The sequence below is a fragment of the Xyrauchen texanus genome, chromosome 11 (assembly GCF_025860055.1).
Source record: "Xyrauchen texanus isolate HMW12.3.18 chromosome 11, RBS_HiC_50CHRs, whole genome shotgun sequence".
Classification (NCBI taxonomy): Eukaryota; Metazoa; Chordata; class Actinopteri; order Cypriniformes; family Catostomidae; genus Xyrauchen; species Xyrauchen texanus.
The window spans coordinates 41003937-41027190 of NC_068286.1; the positions used below are offsets into that span (position 1 = coordinate 41003937).

At 39.4% G+C, this 23254-nt stretch overlaps 1 protein-coding gene across 1 annotated transcript in view; it reads left to right on the plus strand.

The window, feature by feature from the left end:
* Positions 1-1648: 1648 nt before the first annotated feature.
* Positions 1649-23254, plus strand: part of LOC127651769 (tumor suppressor candidate 3) — a 117848-nt gene continuing 96242 nt past the window's right edge. The window contains exon 1 of the mRNA XM_052137778.1: positions 1649-1775. Coding sequence (XP_051993738.1) covers positions 1671-1775 — 105 coding nt within the window. The 5' untranslated portion in view covers positions 1649-1670. The remainder of the gene's footprint in view (positions 1776-23254) is intronic.

Sequence of the window (23254 nt, forward strand, 5' to 3'; positions counted from 1 at the left end):
GGCCATTTCGCCGCAATTAACAGAACTGTTTCCATGTGCACTCGGACTGTGCTGATGACATAATGAAGGAGGCACACTGGGGGAACACATACTTGCATTTCGCCGGCCATTCGTTGGCCAGCCAATCGTGGCAACTTATATATGCCACACGCCCTTGTCGGGGGGCGGTGCGGCAATGTCCTCCATTGAACATTCCCCTGATGCAACGAGAGACATAACATCATCATCCCCAGCATCAGAACAGCTGAACGTGATGAGGTTGTGCGCTCTTGTAGAGGGCCGATGCATAGATGAAGTATATGGAGATTGAGGGGCTCGTGGGGTGTGTGCCAGCACAAGGTTCACCTCAAATTAATTTTGGCAAGTCATTAGGACATCTACTTTGTGCATGACAGTATTTTTCCAACAATTGTTTACAGACAGATTGTTTTACTTTTAATTAAATATATCACAATTCTAGTGGGGCCAGAAGTTTACATACACTAAATTAACTTTGCCTTTAAGCAGCTTGGAAAATTCCAGAAAATGATTCTTTAGCCAATTAGCCAATTAGCTTCTGATTGAGACAAATAGCTGTTTTGAAGAAAGAAAGAAAATGCTGAGGAATGGTGTTTGCATGCCTGCTTTTATACCGTTTTATACTGTTTAAGCCCCGCCTAAAGAGGCGGGGCTTAAACACTGTAGCCAATCCTTGCATTATTGTAGAAAGGTTTCAACTAGGTCGTGTAGAAGGACACTCCTCATAGTGTCAGCTTAGTGACGCAATGTTAAGTGTACTGAATCGCAAGCGATATTTCTCTTCGTAAGGGAGTTTTTCATCAAATACTAGTTTCCTGTTTTGTGTAGAAATTGAATTGCCATAGATGGCTTTAATATATTCAAGCACTTGCATTTCATCACCTGTTCACATTTATATACATGTGCACAAATTCAGAGAATGCAAGGACACTAGAGCAGAGGTAATTCGGTACCATTTAACCTCTGGGCATTTTGTGTATTAGGGACATTATTTTCTCTCACAATCAAATGCAGTCATGAGACTGTAAATAGCTGTGCTCCCCCTTTTAATGCCTTCTATTACCATACTGACCTCTCAGCTGCTACTTTAGAAAAACAACTCAAAGATGTAGCACTAGACCATAATAAATGCCATAATATAGTAATTTGAAGATATTACTGACTGCCACATCTTCTGCAACGTACTAATGTAATTATACACTGCTTATACACTATTATAAATGATTCATACATTGTGATATTACATACAGCTATTTATTTAACACCCCAAACATTATCTAATCGTTTCAATGCTGCCATTACATGTTTTTGCCAAGTCATGCAATCTCCATGTACAATATCCTTTTCTAGTAGCAAACACTTTTTGGGTTTGCCCCCCATTGGCAGGAACTGGAGATTCAGCAGGGCTTTATAAAATAATGCCAATCTACAATGAAAAACATCTATATTTTATGAATTATGGGGCTTTAAGAATTATTCTTAAAGGATTCGAAAATTATGTTTTATATGGTATTACCTATATATTTCACGTTTTAAAAATCCAGAGGTCAAAACTACAAATCCTATAAACGAATCAGGTGGCTTCTGATTGGAGATGATTGTAGCCAATCAAATCCCGTATCCGCACTGATGCGATTACAGCATCTTTCAACATGGCGGTTGTAGTCAAGGGATTTCCATTCAACCTGTCGTTTGCATCAATTCTGGTGATTTTGCTGCTATGTCTCCAGTCCGGGGGAGGTCAAAAGAAAAAGGAGGTACTGATGCATTTATGAAACTACATTTAATTTCACTCTGCGATGTTTACTTCGGGTAGCAGGACGAAAGTCATCTATCATCGGCTGGCTGTTATATTATGCTCAATATTATATGACCCTAGGGTAGTTATTTACGTGGTGCATATTAAGAATAGGAAGCTTTTTTTAATAGTATCGTGTTTTGCACTACTGGTTATTACATGTTTTTTCTTTAGTTGTATCCGTGCGTGTGTCAGTTATTTTGCAGACGCAGCTGAGAGCACGTGCCCGTGTGACGCTGTGCGCGTGCCCGTGTGACGCTGTACGTGTTATCGTACATGATGAATAAGTCTTACATATTTCCTATGGCATGTTAAACGCAAATAATTAAATTGAAGCTATTTATTTCACATTCAATTCTTATGTGTATGTTGATTGATTGTTTGCATATTTGATTATCCATTTATTTACTATATGAATTAATTATTGAATGTATGTTGTGTTTGATAATTGATTAAATTATAAGCCATTCTCCACTTATAATATTTCTTATAATATTATAATGGTTATGGATACAAGGATTTGATTAGTTTAAAGCAATTTTTAGGAAATGAAGGGCAAATAAGTTCATTTGAAAAATACTACTACTAGCCTGCAATTTTTTATTATTTATTTATTTATTTATTTATTTATTTATTTATTTAATGTGAATGTTGCATGGCCCTAAAAGATCAATTTTAAAAGAAAATAACACAGTCAATATAAAAACGTATTGTTTTCACACAAACAAGAAGATATATTTAGCCTTATCATTTGGATTAAAAATAAAATCATGGACTAATATTAAGATGTAAGATACTTCATTGTTAGTACAAGTGACAATTATGTATTGTTAGCTTCTGACTCTTTCTGTTTTATTGCTTCTGCAGTGTTCTTAAAAACTTTTTCTTTTTTCCTCTTTCTAGATTGGTTGAGCTTATTAAAACAATGGCAGTTTTCGGATATTTATTTGCTAGAGGAGCAATGGGAATGAATTCTGATGGCTTTGCATCCTTGACCGCATGCCATGGGTGCAAATGTCAGATGAAACGGTGTTAGTGGAAGATTGTTTAATTGCTGTTAGTAATGTAGTTTGTGCATTGAACATCTTGTCTGCATCGAGAATGAACAAGGCAGTTGTTATTTTTCTGAGGGAAACATCTATGGTTTATGATTTGGTTGAACATGCTTTATCTGTGAGAGATGTATTAATTCTGGTCCTGCCGCTGTCTAACCCCTGGGAAAAAGTTATCCTTTCCCATGTACCTCCGTTTATTAATAAATTATACTGAGTGCATTCTTGTGCGTTATGGCAAATTACTGAGACTGATCAAAATGATTCCGCTTCTTTCTTGAAAGCCTACTGCATGCAAGAAGTGTTCACAATGCACTATACAAAACCTTGCTTAACCCATTATTCCTACACTGCAACAAGTACTGGGAAAGGTACACATGTAGAGATATTAATCTTTATGAAAATATTTAAGTATCTTCAACATACTGTACATTAACATTCTCAACATGTTTTATGGCATAAAATGCATACACTGTATATGCAAATAACAAAACCGGAGAAAACTTTCTTGCACATTGCATTCCTCTATATTACACATTACACATCAGGAAAACCTCTGTCAAGTAAGGCTATGGAATTGCAATATCCAGCGTCAGGCAAAATGGCTTCGGACGAAACGCCTTTAGACAAAAAGGTATCAGAATGAGCAGAGTTGGTCGCTAGGCAGAGTTGGTAGCTAAACTGACAGAGTTTGGTTGCTAGCTTGTGAAACTAGCTGAGCTATCTCTAACTTTATAAATGCAGACGTGTCGTTTCAATAAATGAATAACTAGCTAGCTAACATAATTGGTGTAAGTTTAAACTGACGTTTGAAACTCATCAAGTTTACTTGCAACAACAACTCAAACAAGCCAAACTATAGTCCTTTTTAGTTGCTAGGTAATTAGCACACAGCAGTCATAGTTACAGCCAACTGTTTGTAGTGTCCTAAATTAGCGCTATTGAATTAAATGATTAATTTCATAGCCAAAAGATTGATTGAATGTTATCATAATCAAAGCCAGTACTACAGAACTCAATTTATTTTTTATTTTCTTTGCAATTGAATTGACAGAGGTTTTCCTGAGACTTGATGATTTTTCATCTGATGTCTGAAACCTGTCTCTGATGCCTGAGGATGTAGTTTGTTTATCATGTAGTTTGTTTACCTCCCACAAACTCATCTCTCCTTTCTGATTCCTATCCCTGCTTCGTCCATCTGTATACAGGAGCCAATAATGTATGTCAAAATAAGACCATCGGTATTCATGTTAATCATGTTTTCATCACCTACCTCAATTCTGACTTGCAGGTAGGGTTGCACCAGCTGTGCATAAGTTCTCATGTAAGTTGGGAGGTAAAGTTCACACTAAGGGCTTACTAATTAGTATGTAACAAGTCAGTGTTAAGGCAAGACTTAACTAGTAGGTCGTAATCTCTCCATAAAGTAATGCGTAGTCGCATAATATGACGTTTAACTGTATTGATCCAATAAAAAGCCTTTTTAAGTTTTATTTCGCTACAGTTAATGTTCAACTAGGGAAGGAGGTATTGCCCCAAGTGAAGGAGTTCAAGTACCTCGGGGTCTTGTTCACGAGTGAGGGGACAATGGAGCGGGAGGTTGGCCGGAGAATCGGGGCAGCGGGGGCGGTATTGCACTCGCTCTATCGCACTGTTGTCACGAAAAGAGAGCAGAGCCGAAAGGCAAAGCTCTCGATCTACCGGTCAATTTTTGTTCCTACCCTCACCTATGGTCATGAAGGCTGGGTCATGACCGAAAGAACTAGGTCGCGAGTACAAGCGGCTGAAATGGGCTTCCTCAAAAGGGTGGCGGGCTTCTCCCTTAGAGATAGGGTGAGGAGCTCAGTCATCCGTGAGGAGCTCGGAGTAGAGCCGCTGCTCCTTTGCGTCGAAAGGAGTCAGTTGAGGTGGTTTGGGCGTCTGGTAAGGATGCCCCCTGGCCGCCTCCCTAGGGAGGTGTTTCAGGCACGTCCAGCTGGGAGGAGGCCTCGGGGAAGACCCAGGATTAGGTGGAGAGGTTACATCTCCAAACTGGCCTGGGAACGCCTCGGGGTCCCCCAGTCAGAGCTGGTTAATGTGGCTCGGGATAGGGAAGTTTGGGGCCCCCTGCTGGAGCAGCTGCCCCCGCGACCCGACTTCGGATAAGCGGTTGAAGATGGAGATGGAGTTAATGTTCAAACTTTGTCTGCTCGTGTAACTGTCAGCTGTAATAAATTATATCCCCATTAAAATATGATATTTAATAAATAGTATATTTGCCCTGTGTAAATAACATTATATAGTAACGGTTGATGAATAAATGCTAATACAACAGGCTGGAAAAATAGACATTTATTCATTTTAATATCTTATTTATTTTGTATATGTTGACATTTGACACCTGACAACGCACACTGAAAACTGCACCATTAGATCGGCACGTGCCCCAGTTAAAGTGGTCTAGTGACGCGCCTGTTCACATGTACATGATTTTAAATGCTGAATTTCAAAACCTGGAATTTCCTGTAAAACTGACATCGAATGGTAAAGATTATACGATCTTTATCACTGTTGATTCAATTAAATGCTTCACTTGCGGGAAACAGGGCCTTGTGTCCTTTGAATATGGAGACTGAAAATGAGAAGTAGTGTAATTCCATAACAGAACAGGTGAATACTGCTCTGGATAATAATAATGCAGAAAATATTGATAAAGATAATATACAGCAAGATGAAACCGCTGCTTCATCTAGCAGTGGAGAGGGTTCTAATGTGCTTGCACAAGATTGTTCCACTGAAGATACAGACAGTGCTTCCGTCATCAGTATACATGTAAATGGAAGTGTGAAAGTCCGAGCTCATTGTTGCCTGGGTGGTTAGTGATTCAAAATAATTGTATGAAAGCAAAGTGAGCTCGAAAACTCGCAGGTACAAAACAGCAGCCTGTTACATTGTGACATGGATCTGTTGTCACAGAGAACTGATAATAACTTATCTGAGAATGACTCTGAATGTGAATGTTCAGATACTGGAGAAGAACATGATGCAAATTCACAAGGAAATTCTTTTGTTGAGTCTGGTGCTATTGCAATGCGAAAGGCAACATTGGAGGAACTTGATCAACTGAAACGTTACAGCTTAAAAAAATGTGTGAGCACCGTTTGAAAAGTCTACATTTGTATCTGACATTTTTTTATAATGTTATGAAAAGTGTTAAAAAGCAGATGTGGTGAGATGCTTTATACCCCATTGTAAATATTGTCATGACATTTTTTTAATATTGGGTCTTTAAATATAAATGGCTGTCGCAGTATAGTAAAAAGAAATGATCTCTTCAATTATTTAATTCTTAAAAAAGGCTGATGTGATTTTACTTCAGGAAACGCACACAGATTTGCAGAACCAGTCACAGTGGATTAGCGATTGGAAGGGTAATGTGCTTCTGAGCCATCACAAAAATATTAGGGGTTGCAATTTTGTTTTCAACTCTGGTTGGTGGTATTTTTAAAGAGTTTTGTGGTAATACCTGGAAGATTATTATGAGTAGATGTTACTTTAGGTAACACACGTTTTTCTCTGTTTAATGTGTATGCTCCAAATGTTGGCCGAGAGCGTATTCCTTTTTTTTTTTTAACTACCAGATGCATTATCACACTGTCCCCGGGATAATATTATTATACTGGGGATGACTTTAATTGCACTTTAAATAAACAACTAGATAGGAATCATAATGAACCCCATCCTTGTTCAGGTAAGACCCTTAAAGGCATAGTTGATTATTATAATTTTGTTTTTGACAAGATGTATCCTGAGAGCCCTTTACAATGGCTGAAATTTCGAGAGCTGTCCAGGAGTTGAATTCCAATGTCACCTGGTTTGCACAGTCTTCCAGCTGAGTTTTATAAGGCTTTTTGGAACTTCATTGGTCAGGACTTGAACTATGTTTTGTTGGAAAGTATTGAAAGAGAGACCCTTCCTCTAAGCTGTCGGAGAGTGGTTTTAACTTTGATCCCCAAAAAAGGAGACCTTGGTTGCTTAAAGAACTGGCACCCCATCTCCTTGCTGTGTGTTGATCTCAAAATCTTTTCAAAAGCCTTAACCAACAGATTGAAGGGCTGTATAGAAACATATTCATAATGATCAGTCTTACTGTATCCCTAACCAAGCAATATTTGACAACCTTTTTATGGTTAGAGACATTATTGGCAAAATGACCTAACCTGGACATTTGTCTTCTCTCTTTGGATCAAGAAAAAGCCTTTGATAGGGTCATTTTGTGTCCTTTATTAAGCTCATGTATAGTGATATTTATAGCATGTTAAGAGTAAATGGCACTTTAACAAGGCCCTTTTCAGTGACAAGAGGAATAAGACAAGGGTGTCCTCTCTCAGGTTACTCTATGCTATTTGTATTGATCCTTTTTTAAGTCTGCCGAGAAAAAGACAATGTGGTATGTCTCTGGTTGCCCTAAAGTTCCCCAAGTAAAACTTATAGCATAGGAATTCAAATTATATTGATAATATAATTTCATGTATGAATATGTTTCAGAAAGCTACCTCTGTGTGTTTATATTGGGAGAAATGTACTTCTTTATTGTTGGGAGGCTTGCTGGCATAGCACAGGGCCTCCTCAGTTGCCAAAACAGTGTAAATGGGCCCAGGATGGTTTAAAAGTTCTTGGCATTTATTTTGAAACTGACCAGTATATGGAGAAGAACTGGGAAAGAGTGGTTGACAGGGTTATTGATCAAATTCAAAAGTGTATTCTCCCACAGCTCTCATATAGAGGAAGATGCCTGGTAATTAATAATCTGGCAGCTTCAATGCTGTGGCATAAAATTACAGTGTTAGATCCTCCTAAAGAACTGCTGTTAAACGTTCAAAGGGCATTTTTATTTTAATTTTATTTTTGGAATGGCCATCATTGGCTTCCTCCTGGGGTGTTCTATCTTCCCTTTGCAGAGGGAGGTCAAGACCTTATACATGTTGAATTAAAAATTGCAGGAATGAGACTATAAACATTGCAAAATCTACTGTACTGCTCTGATTGTGTGCCATGGAATGATTCTTTTTTGTACATTCTTAAAGATCTTGGAGGAACAGACCTTGACAAAGAGTTATTTTTAATTGAGAAGCCTTATGTTGAAAATGTGTATTGTTCTCTTTCATTTTATGTATCACTTTTTCAATCATGGATTGGGTGAAGAAAATTCTGGGTGTGCAGAACCTTTAATCCTCTTTTTAAGCTACAGCCTCCATTATCAGGTTCTGTAATCAAAAGGTTTTTAAATGCTGGAATATCTAGAGTTATGGACCTGCTTGATATAACAAGAGGTCAGTGGGGAACGGCTCAAGTCACTTGCTAACCAGGTTGGGATTAGGTCAGTGAGAATAGTTTTAATAGAACAATTTTTTAATGGGCCAAGCCAAGTTAGCCATCCTGAAAACACATCAATGTAAAAATGTGGGTCAAGATGTTGACTTGTTGTCTCTTTTTAAATCATTTGTGGAATTTAGGGTAACTATTGAATTTGCATATTACAAACAAATTGATAATGTAGCTTTTTTCAAAATGAGGTGGGGCGTGAGAGAGGCATTAGTGACAATGAGCGAGTTTGGAAATATTGTTTTCAATTGGTAAAATTGTTGCTGTTTTTTTTGGTATGTATTTTGTTTACGTGTTCTGTAATGTTTTGGAAAATGGTTTAAAATAAAAGGGGTTTAAAAGTAAAAGAATCTCTCTCTCTCTCTCTCTCTGTGTGTGTGTGTGTGTGTGTGTGTGTGTGTGTGTGTGTGTGTGTGTCAAGGTTCGTACAAGGTGCTTGAAGTGCTTGAAGTACTTCAGAATTTGGCTTTTTCAAATATAAGTCCTGGAAACCCCTTTAAAATAGCAATTTTTACCAAGAGGTGCTTAAAAAGTGCTTAAATTATAGAAAAACTTAAAATACGTTGCTTAAATAATTTAATAAATTAAATGTATTTATTTTCAGAAAAACATGACAATGGACCACTAGACTGCTGCTGAAACTGGCAGCACATAGACAGACTGTCTGGTGGGACCTGTTACTTTTGGCAATGCTGTTCAGAATGGGCCAATCACAATCAATTGTTACTGGATGATTTTTAAAATATATATATTATAGATACTGCTGTGGCAGATTTAACAAGTATAAATTCTTGCAACTATCAGTTTTAATAAAAAATTAGATGAGATGTAAAACATTCTGAGATTTGAATGCAGATCAAAGGAGGACTCAGTTTTGTTTAGCCATCTAGCTCTGCCTGGTGTAAAGACTGTGTCTCACAAAATAGGTTATTTCTGACAACATTTGGGTCAATATCAAAATATGTTGACAAACATATCCCTTGACTTTATTAGTCATGACATAGCAAAAAAAATATAATAAAAGGCATCATTCTATAACATAACTTTTAATGATATGAAATGGCTTGACTGTGTTTTGAATTTTGTTTTGAAAATATATTTGAAACCAGTTGCCTGAAAAAAAAAAAATCCTTGTCCCCTTCATCTGGTACACCACTTCTATGACATTTAAAGTTATTTATGAATTTATTGTGTACTTATTTTTAATACAAGCATTATTGCAAGGCTGAACAGTCTGCAAAAAAGCAAAAATAATATTATTAATAATTTGAATATGGTAAATAGAATATTTGTCCCTAAAATTCATGGCATTGGTGTAAATGTAATTTTTTTTATGTTTTAAAAATATTTTCAGAGGCTGCTTTTATGCATATAGTGATTTTTCCCAGCATGTTAAAAAGTTATTATTTCACATTTTAACTGTAATATTTTCACACAAAAACATTTTGGTGTTGTTCCCCATTGAACCCTCATTAGTGTTGATTTAATGTTAACTTGTTTTGCTTGTGAAACAAAATTAAATAATAAAAGAAAGAACATGTTACAAAATGTTTACCGTCAGAGTTTATGGGCAAAAATTGAACTGAACGGGAAATTTCAATATTTTGTAAGTTGGAAAGTCAAAATGTTTTGAGAATGATCCATTTGCAGTTTAGGTCAGTTCCTCACATAAATCTGTTGTGCAACTTAAGAAAACATGGAACACAGCACATGAGTCAGATGGACTACTGCTTACGGACATTTATTCACTTTTGTTGGAAAGCAAAGTACGTTTTAAGGGAGCACACTACAATAACACTAAATGTACAAAACATTTTATTAACATTTAAAAAAAAAAAAAATCATGAATGAACCAATAATTGTTACTGAGAATATGTTAAAGATGCCCATTGAGATATGTTGTAGGCTACTTGTAATAAGTGGTGTTTTATAAGTGGAGTGAACAAAATATTTTTTATTTAAAATTAACAATTAAAGAATTAGTTTTAATGACATTTCGAGCATAGTCCTTGAAAACAAAAAACAAAAATAAAATGTGCTTGAAAACTCCTTGAAAGTCATTGAATTTAACTTTGAAGCATATGTACGAACCCTGGTGTGTGTGTGTGTGTCTGTTTAGCTCCTGTGAAAATATGATGTGTATTTGACCTTTACTCTGCCCTGCAGCAGAGGACCAGGAAAAAAGATCATATTGAGCACAAATCAGGCAAAGTGGTGAAGCAGCAACTTTCCGCTTCTCCCTCCTGCATTTTAAAATTCATTTTCTCATATTTCCTTAACCCCTTTTCTTTCCCTCCCTGGTGCTTTGCGGGTGCTGAGAAGGGCATTATTTGGCGTGACTGTCTTAAATCCTTAATATATCTGTTATGGTTTGCGCTGCCCACTGTGAGCACCGGAGGAAGAATGGACAGTGGGTAGGGGGTGAGGAACATTTTTTTTCCTGCACAGCTACTCGTTCATCATTACAGCCAACTTTTGTCTCTCATTTCTGGGATTGACTAATGGGAGAAGGTGAGAAAAGATGGTGTAAGCAGTTTTAGGCTGCTTGAGTTGCAGAGCCTTTGTTATGCCTTTATTTCTCCTCAGAGTCGGCCTGAGAGGTGGACATTTCTTTATAGGCTTTAAAGATGACACTTCACCTTTTATTTCTGTCTCGTGCGGACCTTTATTAATTTACTCTCTGGATGGAGCATGAGGTTTGCCTATGGGTTGTCTTCTCTGTTTTTGGCATTTTGTGGATTCAGGTGGAACATTGTGAGGCTGTGGTGCCATGTTTTCAGCTTAAATGTAAAGATAGACTAAACGTATATCAACCATATCGATTAATTGACCAATATTTGGATATTTTGAGATCATCTGCATCTCATCTGGAAACATCTGAAATTTTAGTTCACCCTTGTGTCAGAAAAAGTAGAAAGAAATCGATGTATAACCTAAGCTTCTTCTTTGAGTACATGACTGTGACCAACACTTGTTTGGTGTTGCTTTCTTTAGCAGCTACTCTTAAATGAAAATCCTGTAGGCGATGGTGAATCACTATAGCTATGAATGAGTCAAATGATTATATGTCTTCAAGATATTTTTGTCTGGATTGCTTGCTCTTTTCACTGTTGGAGAACGTCAGAGTTTGTTTTGCATTGGGATTCGGAGAAACAGAGCAATATTTAAGTTATTGTTTACTCTAAATCTCCACTTTATCTTTAACTTTCAGATGTGAAAGTGAAAGTGGAGATTTAGAGTACAAAAAGGACTTACATTTTGATTTGTTTCTCACCCACACTTATTACAGTATATTGCTTCTGAAGTAATATATTTAACCACTGGAGTCTTATGTATTACTCGTTTCCTTAATGTGTTTTTTGGAGCTTCAATGGTCTGATCACCATTCACTTGCATTGTGAGGACCTACAGGGCTGAGGTATTCTTCTAAAAATCTTTATTTGTATTCTGCTGAAGATAGAAAGACATACACATCTGGGATGGCGTGAGTGTGTGTAAATTATGAGAGAATTTTCATTTTGGGGTGAAATATACCTTTAAGAAAAAAACAACAACAAAGGATTTGCATCGCTATCAGCTGATACAGAAAGTTCAGGTATAAGAATCAGATTGCTAGAAAAAAAAGGGATATCCATGCATCCCTAGTTTTGCATCTTGTCATGTTTATTCTTAGCCAATCTAGGTTAACCTGTTTATATCTTTTAAATATTTATACTGTTATACTCGAATAAATAGCTAGTAAATTACAGTCAATGATCAATTTTGAAGCAAAATTGTGTCTGGTTTGTTGTTCTGTATTTGTAGCACCAATATAGAAATGCCCAGACAGATAAAACCTATTCACAGAATAGTCTAGCTGTTCTAGCTTGTATGGCACACTGAACTACCCCCACCCCCCTCCCCATCTCGTTACTTCTGAGTGGGAGAACATCCCAGATAGTAGCCTGCCTAGCTCACAAAAAAAACTAGAATCAGGGCGCCCACTCCGACTAGGTTAATTGAACCGCAGTCCCACACGGTGACATGATATCATTGACGTGACGTGCAAATGAGCGATAGAAAACTGATTGCACAAATGTCACCATTCCGAATTTGTTTTGTGTGCGGATGCCCCGTACACAATGCCTCCCCCGGCATTGCCGGCAAAATGCCGCCCTGGGCGCATGCCCATGTCACGTGAAAACTGCAGGCGCTGTATAGGAGCTTTATACAGCTTTATATATCATGTGTTCCATTTAAGAGATGGTAAGTCTATCCCTCACAGCCTCATTTTAATTAATAAAAAATCAAAAGATGCCGCTACTGTGAATAAGGATTCTTATTTTTATTTAGTTTCGTTTTTTTTTATTTTATTTTACAAATCATTCACTTTTAAAGCTATTTATAGATCTTTAAACTATATATTGAAATATATATATATATATAAAGTATACAATAAAGCTTCTAATATCAGCCTAATAAAATTGATTCCGAAGAAAATGCTAAAATTGGTCCATACCAATATGGTAAGGGCATTAAATATCCCAATATTCTTAATAGTAGTCCCGCGGTCCCACACGGTGACATGATATCATGGTTTAATGAAGGGTTTTTCATTAACCAATTGTAAAACATTTAAATTTCCCCACTTTTTACTTTTAATTACATCCTTGGATATAATAAATAAAATAAATAAATTGATCAATTGTCACACATTATACATACATTTCTTCATATACATGGTGAAATTATTTATTTTTCACATATCCCAGCTAAGCTGGGGTCAGAGTGCAGGGTCAGCCATGGTACAGCGCCCCTGGAGCAGATAGGTTCAAGGGCCCAACAGTGGTGGGCCATTGAGACCTTCTGGTCAGTAACCCAGAGCCTTAACCGCTGAGCCACCACTGCCCCTATATGGATATGTTTTCCCTAGATCTTCTACTCTTATTTTATAAGACTTGCACAATCTTCCGCCTTGTCTGTTCCTCATAGCCTTGGTAGAAGCATGTCTCGTAATGTCTGCAGCAGGAGTAGTGTAATCTGAGTCAGGCCCATGATAGCTCCATCCTTCATGATTGTAGCATCTGGAGCTGAATTGCGTTGTGATCCCGTCTCACTTTAGCTCTCAAATGGCGGCTTTACTCATTACTGCTCAGGGATTGGCACTGGGGCAAAAGGTTTGAAAGACAGCAAGGTGAGTTTATGTTCTGGAACAACTGAAATGTTTGAAGTCTTAAAGCCTCCCTCACACTGGGGTGCTGGAACAGTGTGAAGAGGGCCACCCTGCTGAGTGTTTGATGAAGGCAGTTTAATTCTAAAAGCTCCGAGACATGATGCATACGTGTAGTCATCCATGGATAGGAAAAGAGAGTCATACAGCTATACCCCTCTCATTCTTGCCCCCTTTTCTATATCGCTCTTTCTCTACCTCATCGTGATGGACTGCTCTCGAGAAGCATTGATCTCTCAGAATGGGGACACAGTTGCAGAATGCAGACCGGCATATATGCATTTCCGTAATGAGTCTCAAGACTCAGCAAGATTCAAATTCTAAATACAACACGGCTCACCGCAAATTAATCTCCCTGTCTTCTGTTGGGAGAGATGATGATGTCTCGAGAGCATCAGGAGGTAGTTTTACATTTTTATCTTCACTAAGATAGGACAGGAAATGATGGAGTAAAGGAATCTGGAATTGATGTGCGCACCATCCTCTAGGCAGTAGGTATTGATTAAAGAAAAAAGAAAACAGTCCCACAGATGGTATACTGCAGCCCACCTCTTCTTTTGTTTTAAAGCTGATGTATTTATTTCAATATTCAAATACTTTCTTTTGTCCTAGTTTATTATGTTGTGACAACCCTGAATTATTCCTATCAAAAGTTGACTTCCTGAAGAGGATTAACTCTGCCACTGTGGTCAGATAGATCAACCTTTGTCTCAACAGGGAGATTTGGTTGCAAAAATTATACCAAAATTTTTTTAGCTCATTAACTGTATTCAATATATATAGCCTTTTGCGGTTTAATAATTACATATGACAATACAGAATTTTTTTATTTTAATAACTGTGAAGCCCTAAAAAATAACTAAATTATTCTAACGATGCACTCTTAATATAGTGGCCAAATAAAAAGCATACTAAAATCATCACAATATTCTTGATATTGCTTTTTTATATTGCCAGCAAAATCATTGCAATAATATTGTTCATAATAAATATATCACCCAGCCTTAGTCTAAACCAATAGTGTAAGTTTGGGGTGGAACTATATGGCCAAAAGAATGTGGACATCCAAACACATTCATATTGTTTAACATTTAATTTCATAACCATAGAAATGAATAGGGAGTTAGTCCTCACTTTGCTATTATAACACTCTTCTGGGAAGGCTTTCCACTTGATGTTGGAAGATAGCTGCAGGAATTCGCTCCTATTCAAACACGAGCATCAATGAGGTCAAGCGCAGATTTTGGCTGATGCATTCGGGCTCACAGTCAGTGCTCCTTTTCATCCCAGTGGTGTTCAGGTCTGGGCTTTGTGCAGGTCAATCAAGTTCCTCCACCCCAGACTGCACTCACTGTGAATTTGGCGACAGTAAGTCGAAAGTTCTGTGGTGAAATTGATCTTTGCTTACCGAAGTGGTCGAAGCTGGAGGTGTCGTTGAACATATGGGCACATGTCAGCTCCAGTTTCCATTTTAAATGTTCAGACTGGCAAGAAAGTGTGTTTTAGTTTTAAATTATATAAAACAGTCTACAGGAATGCACATTTTATTTACTCTACCCTTTATCCCAAACCTCAGTCTATCTGCCTGTGGAGTTAGAGGGAAGATGCAACCTCCAAAAAGCGCTCATCTCTAGCCGCTTGTCCACCATTGGACCGAATGGTTCACGTCGCAAAACCGTACTGGTCCGTAAGATCCGGTCCAGTTGGCATGGTTACGGCTTCTTTATCCACAGTGGTGCAGTGAAATCAGAGAATATACCATATTGATGCTAGCTCCATCCTTGATTTTTAATGGCAATGACAAAGAGGCTGTGAGGGATAACATTTTTACATAACATTTATGCATTTGGCAGACGCTTTTATCCAAAGCAACTTACAGTGCAGTTATTACAGGGACAATCCCCCCGGAGCAACCTGGAGTTAAGTGCCTTGCTCAAGGGCCCAACAGTGGCATCTTGGTGGTGCTGGGGCTTGAACCCCTGACCTTCTGGTCAGTAACCCTGAGCCTCAACCACTGAGCCACCACTGCCCATTGGATAACTGCCCAGGGATAGACGTACAGTCTCTTCTATGGGCTGTAATGCAGTTTAAAGTGTTTTTGGATCATTCTGCTTTATACAGCTTTATACCATTTTGTGCCATTGAAGAGATGGCAAATCTGTCCCTCACAGCCTCGTTTTCATTCCCATTAATTTGGTGCTAACGTGAATAAGGTCTGTGTACTGTACATCTTTTGCCTAGAGGAAAACATTGGAGAGAACGCACTATGGAGGTTGATCGCATATTCCCGATTTTTATACATTTTTGGTTTTTACTCTGCTAATACACCAGAAAGACACATCCCACGTTGCAAAAAGGAAAGCAATGAGAAAAAGACAAGAGGTTTATTTGCAGTGGGCTTGTGTGTGCCACTGGAAATGAACATGCAGAAAGGTAAAGTTCCCAGACTAGCTAAAAATATATTTATGGACAAATTTTTTTTAAGCATTATATAAAAATAGTATATGAGAATATATTGATACCTTTTGAGCTAGTAATCTACTTACTACAATCTAAAAAGGCATGTAGAAAAATAAATGTAAGCAACTATACAAGTTAAACCATTATGATAAAATCATGAAGATGCACAAAACATACACTTGGGCTGAGAACGTGTTGTGCCAAACTGTGCTCATGTGGAAATGCTACCGTACCTGTTCTGTGCTCAGAACTGTTTAGCCCTATGGTGGAAAAGTAGCTATTGATTATGTGAACATGATTACTTCCTGGTTTCCTTAGGACCAGAACCAAAAACGGTCATTATTTTTACAATTCTGTTCGGTGCCAATAGAGTCGCAGAAATTACACACTTCACATTTCACTAAATAAAACAGAGATACAAAGAAATTCAGAGTAATATCTCTAGGTAAGGAATGAAAGCACAAAGATCCACAAACCCATCACACAAGTGCATGGCTGTCGCTTCCATGTCTGGCTAGAGACACATGCAAGCTGTGTTTAAGGCCCAATGTACTGGATTTGTGAAATGATTTGTATTGTGCCTGAGAAGCATTACCAAATATGATTCCCCGTGCCATCCAGACAAAGGCAGTGCCCCAGACGCTGGGAGATTGCGATATGTCAACATTAGACCCAGAGCCACTACACATACATTGCGTATAGAAAATCATTCTGAATATTGAGCGACTCATGGCTGCAAGCACCTACTCTCTTCTCAAATAAGGCATGCTTTTGTGGACCATTCTTTCACTTTGATTTTAAAATGCAAAATAATACTTTAAAAGATAAATAAACAAAAAAGACCCATGAATATTTAGCAGGCCCTAGCACCCTCTGGTCTACTCTGATGTGAGTTTCAGGTCTGCTGGTGTAATTCCATTTCCCTTGTACATTTTATTCAATATTCAGGAGATTTGTAGGCCATTTGTAACAAGTGCATTGATATTCTTACCTTCTTGCCTGGGCAGGAAATAGAAAAAGAGGTCTAGCTGACAGATGGTGTATTTTCAGTGCCCTGCAATGTATATATGATAGAAGTTTAGATAGGTAACACTACAAAAAGTTACATTAACAGGTATATTTCAGGTGCAATACAAGTTAAGCTCAATTTATCACATTTGTGTCATAAAGCTGATTACCACAAAACAAATTTCAATTTGTTCATCCTTTCCTTAAAAAATTAAATAAATAAGAAATCTGGATTTTTACTGAAAACTGGAATTACAGTAAGCACTTACATTTGAAGTGAATGGGATCTGTAGGAATCCGTAAACGTAAAAACATGATTTTAGTGTGATAAAATTGCTTGCTAACTTTTAAGTGTAAAGTTATTTCCAGTTTTACAACTTGTTGCCATGACGACATAACATTGTAAGCCCTGTAACAACTTTACAGCTCAAATAATACACAAGTTATAACAGAATTAATGTTAAGTGTTTTCTGTCCAGTTTCTGTCTTTTAACCCTCCCATGGGATATACTTTTGATGTTTGCATTTTTTATGATTTATTGCCGCATATTTCATTTAGTTACGTAATAGTAATATACCAAGTGACTTCAAAACTCTGATTATTAGTTCTAATAACCTCCAGAAAATCACATGGAAAAAAATAGAACACCACATTATGACGTGAGGCCCTATTCTAAGAGCGCTATCGCTAAGCGATAATTAATTATTATTATTATTATACATTTTATTTATAGGCGCCTTTCTTGACACTCAAGGTCACCTTACATCATCATCAACAATAACAAATTTAAAAAGCAATGAGACACAAGACAATTAAAAAAGTGCAGTTATGGTCAAAGGGAATAAGCTATTCTAAACAGATAAGTTTTGAGTTTGGATTTGAAAAGTGGAAGAGAGTCAATTTTACGGAGGTCTGGTGGAAGCGAATTCCAGAGCTGAGGAGCAGAGAAACTGAAAGCTCTACTCCCCATAGTAACAAGACGGACACGGGGAACAGTAAAATGAATAAAAGAAGAAGATCTTAGAGTGCGCGTGTGTGTAGGTATATGGAGGAGATCAGAAAGATATGAAGGGGCTAGATTATGAATGGCTTTAAAAGTAAAAAGAAGTATTTTGTAGTTGATACGATAAGTAATAGGGAGCCAATGCAGCTGTTGTAAGATCGGCGTGATGTGAAAAATAGAAGGGTGCGAGTAATGATACGAGCTGCCGAAGTTTTGAACCAGTTGAAGTTTATGAAGAGTTTTATGTGGAAGACCAAACAAAAGGGAATTACAATAATCTAAACGGGAGGTGACTAAGCTGTGAACAAGAATGGCAGTGGAGTGCGGCGTGAGAAAAGGACGTAAACGGTTGATATTACGAAGATGATAATAAGTAGACCGGGTAACATTGTTAACATGAGATGTGAAGGAGAGGGTGCTATCAAAGATGACACCCAAACTCTTAACCTGAGGGGAGGGGGAAATGGAGGAGCTATCAATAAGAATAGAGAAATTATGGATTTTGTTTAATGTTGATTTTGTACCTATAAGAAGCAATTCTGTTTTATTACTATTTAATTTAAGGAAACTTGATGTGAACCAGGATTTTATGTCAAGAAGGCAGTTTGTAAGGGAAGATGGTGGAAGTGTGGAATTAGGTTTAGTTGAAAGATAGAGCTGGGTATCATCTGCGTAGCAGTGGAAATTAATATGATGTTTATGGAAAATATAACCAAGGGGAAGAAGATAAATAATAAACAATAAGGGCCCTAGAACAGAGCCCTGGGGCACACCTGTTGTGACAGGAACAGAATGAGAGGTAAATGATTTTAACTGAATAAACTGAGTGCGGCCAGAGAGATATGAATGAAACCAGTTAAGAGGTATGTTAGTAATTCCAATAGAGGAGAGTCTGTCAAAAAGTATGGTGTGTGAAATAGTATCGAAGGCCGCACTCAGATCAAGCAGAAGAAGAATGGAAAGTAAACCAGAGTCAGCCGCTATAAGAAGGTTATTAGTGGTTTCAAGTAGTGCTGTTTTCGTACTATGATGCGGACGGAAACCAGACTGGAATTGTTCATATAGATTATTGTAAGAAAGATGAGTATGGAGTTGAGCAGCCACTATTTTTTCCAAAATTTTGGAGATGAATGGAAGATTTGAAATAGGTCGGAAATTATTATAGTCGTTGGGATCTAAACCAGGTTTCTTAAGAATCGGAGTTACAGAAGCTGTTTTAAGAGAAGAAGGAACAATTCCAGTAGTAAGTGAAGAATGAATGATGTTAGTGATTAGGGGGGACAGTAAAGAAACAGTGGCTTTCACAAGCACAGTTGGAAGAGGATCCAATCTACAGGTTGAAAGTTTGGATTTTTGAATAAGTTCATTAATTTCATTTACTGAAGGTAGGGTAAATGCTGAGAAAAAACAAGTCGGAGCAAAGGAAACTGTGACGAATGAGTTCGGACCAGAAGTAGACATAAGGTGCTGATGAATATGTTCAATTTTCAAAGAAAAAAATGATAATAAGGAATTACAAAAATCAATCGAATACAAATGAGGGGGAAGTGGATCCCGAGGTTTTATGAAGTTAGAGATGAGTGAGAAAAGGACCTTTGAATTTCCTTCACTTGAACTGATTAAACCAGAATAATAGGTGGTTTTAGCTTTGGAAATCGAATTTTTGTAAAAAAGAATGTGATTTAAGTACATGTCCTTGTGCACAGTGAGATTTGTTTTCCTGTATAGTCTTTCAAGTTGTCTTCCTTTTGTTTTTAACTTTCTAAGAGTATAATTAAACCAAGGCGCAGAAAGAGTAAATGAAACAGTCCTGGTTTTGAGTGGAGCAAGGTTATTGAAGAGGTTATAAAGATTGTAGTTGTAATGAGAGAGCAGTTCCTCGGGAGTAGAAAAACTGTCAATACTGGGAAAACTGATGATGCTAGAGGATAAAATGTCCAAGTTGATATCCTTAATATTTCGGAATGATATAATACGTGAAAGAACAGATTTGGAGAGTGAGAGATTAACAGTGAACGAGAGCAACATGTGATCAGAAAAAAGAAAAGAATCAGCTTTACAGTTGACAGGTGTAACACCTGAACAGCAAATTAAATCTAAAATATGTCCTTTATTATGTGTGGGAAAGTTTACATGTTGCTGAAGTCCAAAACTATCCAAGCAGGATGTAAAGTCTTTGGTAAAAGTGTTGTCAACATTATCCATATGTATATTAAAATCCCCCAGGAGTAGTATGTTTGATGAAAGTGTGGATAGGTGAGTCAGAAAGGCAGCAAGGTCATCAATAAAATCCTTATTAGGCTTTGGTGGGCGGTACAAAATAGCAACAATAGTGGGAATAGGTCCAGAAAGCTGACAAACAATAGCCTCAAATGAGTGACAGACTGGAGCATTGACAGGCGCTATCCTCCACTTCTCACGATAGATGATCGCGAGACCTCCCCCACGGCCAGAGTCACGCGGTTGAGAGATGTAAACAAATCCCGGAGGAGAGGCATCGTTGAGTGAAATAAAATCATTTGGCTGCTGCCACGTTTCTGTTAAACATAAAAAGTCAAACTTACAGTCAACAAGGAGATCCTTCACAAGATGCTCCTTACTCGTAAGTGAGCGGATGTTAAGAAGACCAAAGTTGACAGAAGTGTTACTGATTTTAACAGCCGTGTTAGCCGACCTAGCTAGGCGGGCCAGCACACTATGATCAGCACGGCGATCAGTTTTCCTCAATGGACGCCGAATAGTGGACCAAAAGGATGTTATGGAGTTGGATTTACCATACTGAAAGTTCCGACGAGAGCCATGAAGTTTTTGTATTTTCCTGCAAGCATGCACTAAGTCAAGGTGTAAATGGGTTTGGCAAAATTGCATGTGTAAAGCACTAATGGGCTGGGTCAAGTGCAATTTAATTCTGATTCATGGAAAATGGTGTTCCTCTCAGGATTTGGATGTAGGCTCTGTTAAATTAAAGTGAATGTAAGTATTATTATTCATATTGATTTAGTGAAACACAAATCATGGCTAGTATTAACAGTGATTGATTTGGCCTTTCAGGTTAGACTGTGGATTTTTGCACACACTTCACTGCTACTTGTAAATTTTGCTTTGAATATAAATGAATTTATTGAAGCCAAAATATTTCTAAAATCAAATTACACTTTAAACGAAACTGAAATATAATAAAAACAAAGTGGTCAAAAGATCCTAATTACATAACCACCTCCTGTAAAATCCAAAAATGTTACCCTCTCCAACTAGCTCCTGGATCATAAATACAATTGTAAATGTAAACAATTATAATAATTTAAAAATAAATCATGACCATGAGGTTTTACACAAGTTTTGTTTCATAAAACGGCTGCAACACTGATATTCAGGGACATAATTTGATGTTCCCCTTCTGTCGCTCTCTCCACGTTGTGTCAGAGAAGCGACACTAGGGGTCTCTCTTGAGCGCCGATATTCACCTCTGAACTATGAAAAAAAGGCCAATGAGAGTTGGCAACCAGTATTTGCATGTCCCGAACCCGGACATACGGGTATTTAAGCGGCGCAAATACGGGAGTTCATTCAGAAAATTTGTTCGGAGCCGATGGTCGTGTCTGCAACTGCTGCATACTACACACCGAGTTCCTGTCATCCCTCTGCTGCATAACTGTTGGATTCCACGGCGCACAACAGCGGCTTTCTCCTGTTTGCACGGCTGTACATTCCTGCCCCTGGGCGCATCGACAGTGCAGATTTAAAAACTCTCACAAGTTTTTTCCCTAAAAGAGTGATTTTATTTAAAAAAGTAATTTCCTCTAAAAGAGCAAAACACAGCGGCGTTGAACGTCCTTTTAAGGACGCGTCTTTATAAAGATTCCCTTCCGCCCCTGTGTTGTTTCTGGATGCGGTAGAGTGCTCTCCGCTTCCGACGGCCACAGGCGCTGTCTCGTGTGTCTGGGTAGTGATCATACCGAGGCTGCGTTTGTGGATGGTTTATGTTCTCACTGTGAGAACATGACCATGACAACGTTGCGGTCGCGGCTTGCTTACAACCGTGAGCAAGCCACTCCAGCCGCCCCCCGTATTGCTCCTTCTTCCCACGGGATTGAGGACGATGCGGCTGGCGATGGAGGCGATTTGGGGATGGCTGCTGGTGCAGCTCCGCCGGGTACGCCCCCTTGGACCACCCGCGCCCCAGCACGCTCGTTGATTCCCGTCCGTGCTCGAGGCGGCGGCAACTCGCCTCACAGCCAGTCAGCCGACCCTCTTGCGATGGAAGCCAATGAGCTCGCCGCGACATCGGAGGGCGCGGCATCTGATGCAGAGGACTCCCTGGGCTGCCGCTCGGGCTTGCACGCCCAGGCTGAGGCTGACGCACAGATGTCCGACATGCTTTCCCGGGCAGCCAACAGCGTGGGCTTGGATTGGAACCCTCCATCCTCCCCACAGCCATCACGGCTGGATGACTGGTTCCTGGGGTCTGTGCGCCGCTCACAGCCTCGCCCCCCCCCCGGTTCCGTTTTTCCCGGAAGTGCATGACGAGCTGACGTCTTCGTGGAGAGCACCCCTCTCCACTCGTCACACCGCCACAGGCTCGTCCGCCCTCGCCACCCTCGACGGCGGAGCGCGCCACGGGTACGCGCCGATTCCCCAGGTGGATAGGGCGGTTGCGATCCATCTATGCCCTGGTACCCCTACCACCTGGCGTGGTCGCCCCGTACTCCCATCCCGGACCTGTAGAGCAACCTCCTCGCTGACAGCGAAGGCCTACAGCGCCACCGGACGCGCCGCTTCCGCCCTGCATGCCATGACTCTCCTGCAGGTCCACCAAGCCAAGGCACTTCACAACATGCACGGGGGTGGCCCTGATCCCGACACGCTGCAGGAACTGCGCTCAGCGACCGACCTCGCCCTGAGAGCGACGAAGGTCACAGCGCAAGCGCTCGGGCAGGCAATGGCCACGCTAGTGGTCCAGGAACGTCAACTGTGGCTGAACATGGTCGAGGTGCTTGAAGCCGACAAGACTCGCTTCCTCAACGCCCCTGTCTCCCAGTTCGGCCTCTTCGGCGACACCGTCGAGGACTTTGCCCAGCAGTTCTCCACAGTAAAGAAGCAGACGGAGGCCATCTCTCACATCATGCCTCGCCGCAAGCCTGCCGCCACGGCCCATGCCCCGTCTACTCACCGAGTGCGTCCTCCCGCGGCCAGAACACAAGCTCCTGCTCCGCCTCAACCCGGGCCCAGCTCTCAGCCCCAGCGTCAAGCAAACTGCGGGAAGCGCACGCCCCCTGTCTCACGGACCCCCTCGAGGACCCGGAAGTCTCCCAGGTGCTCCTGAGACAACGCACCCAGAGTC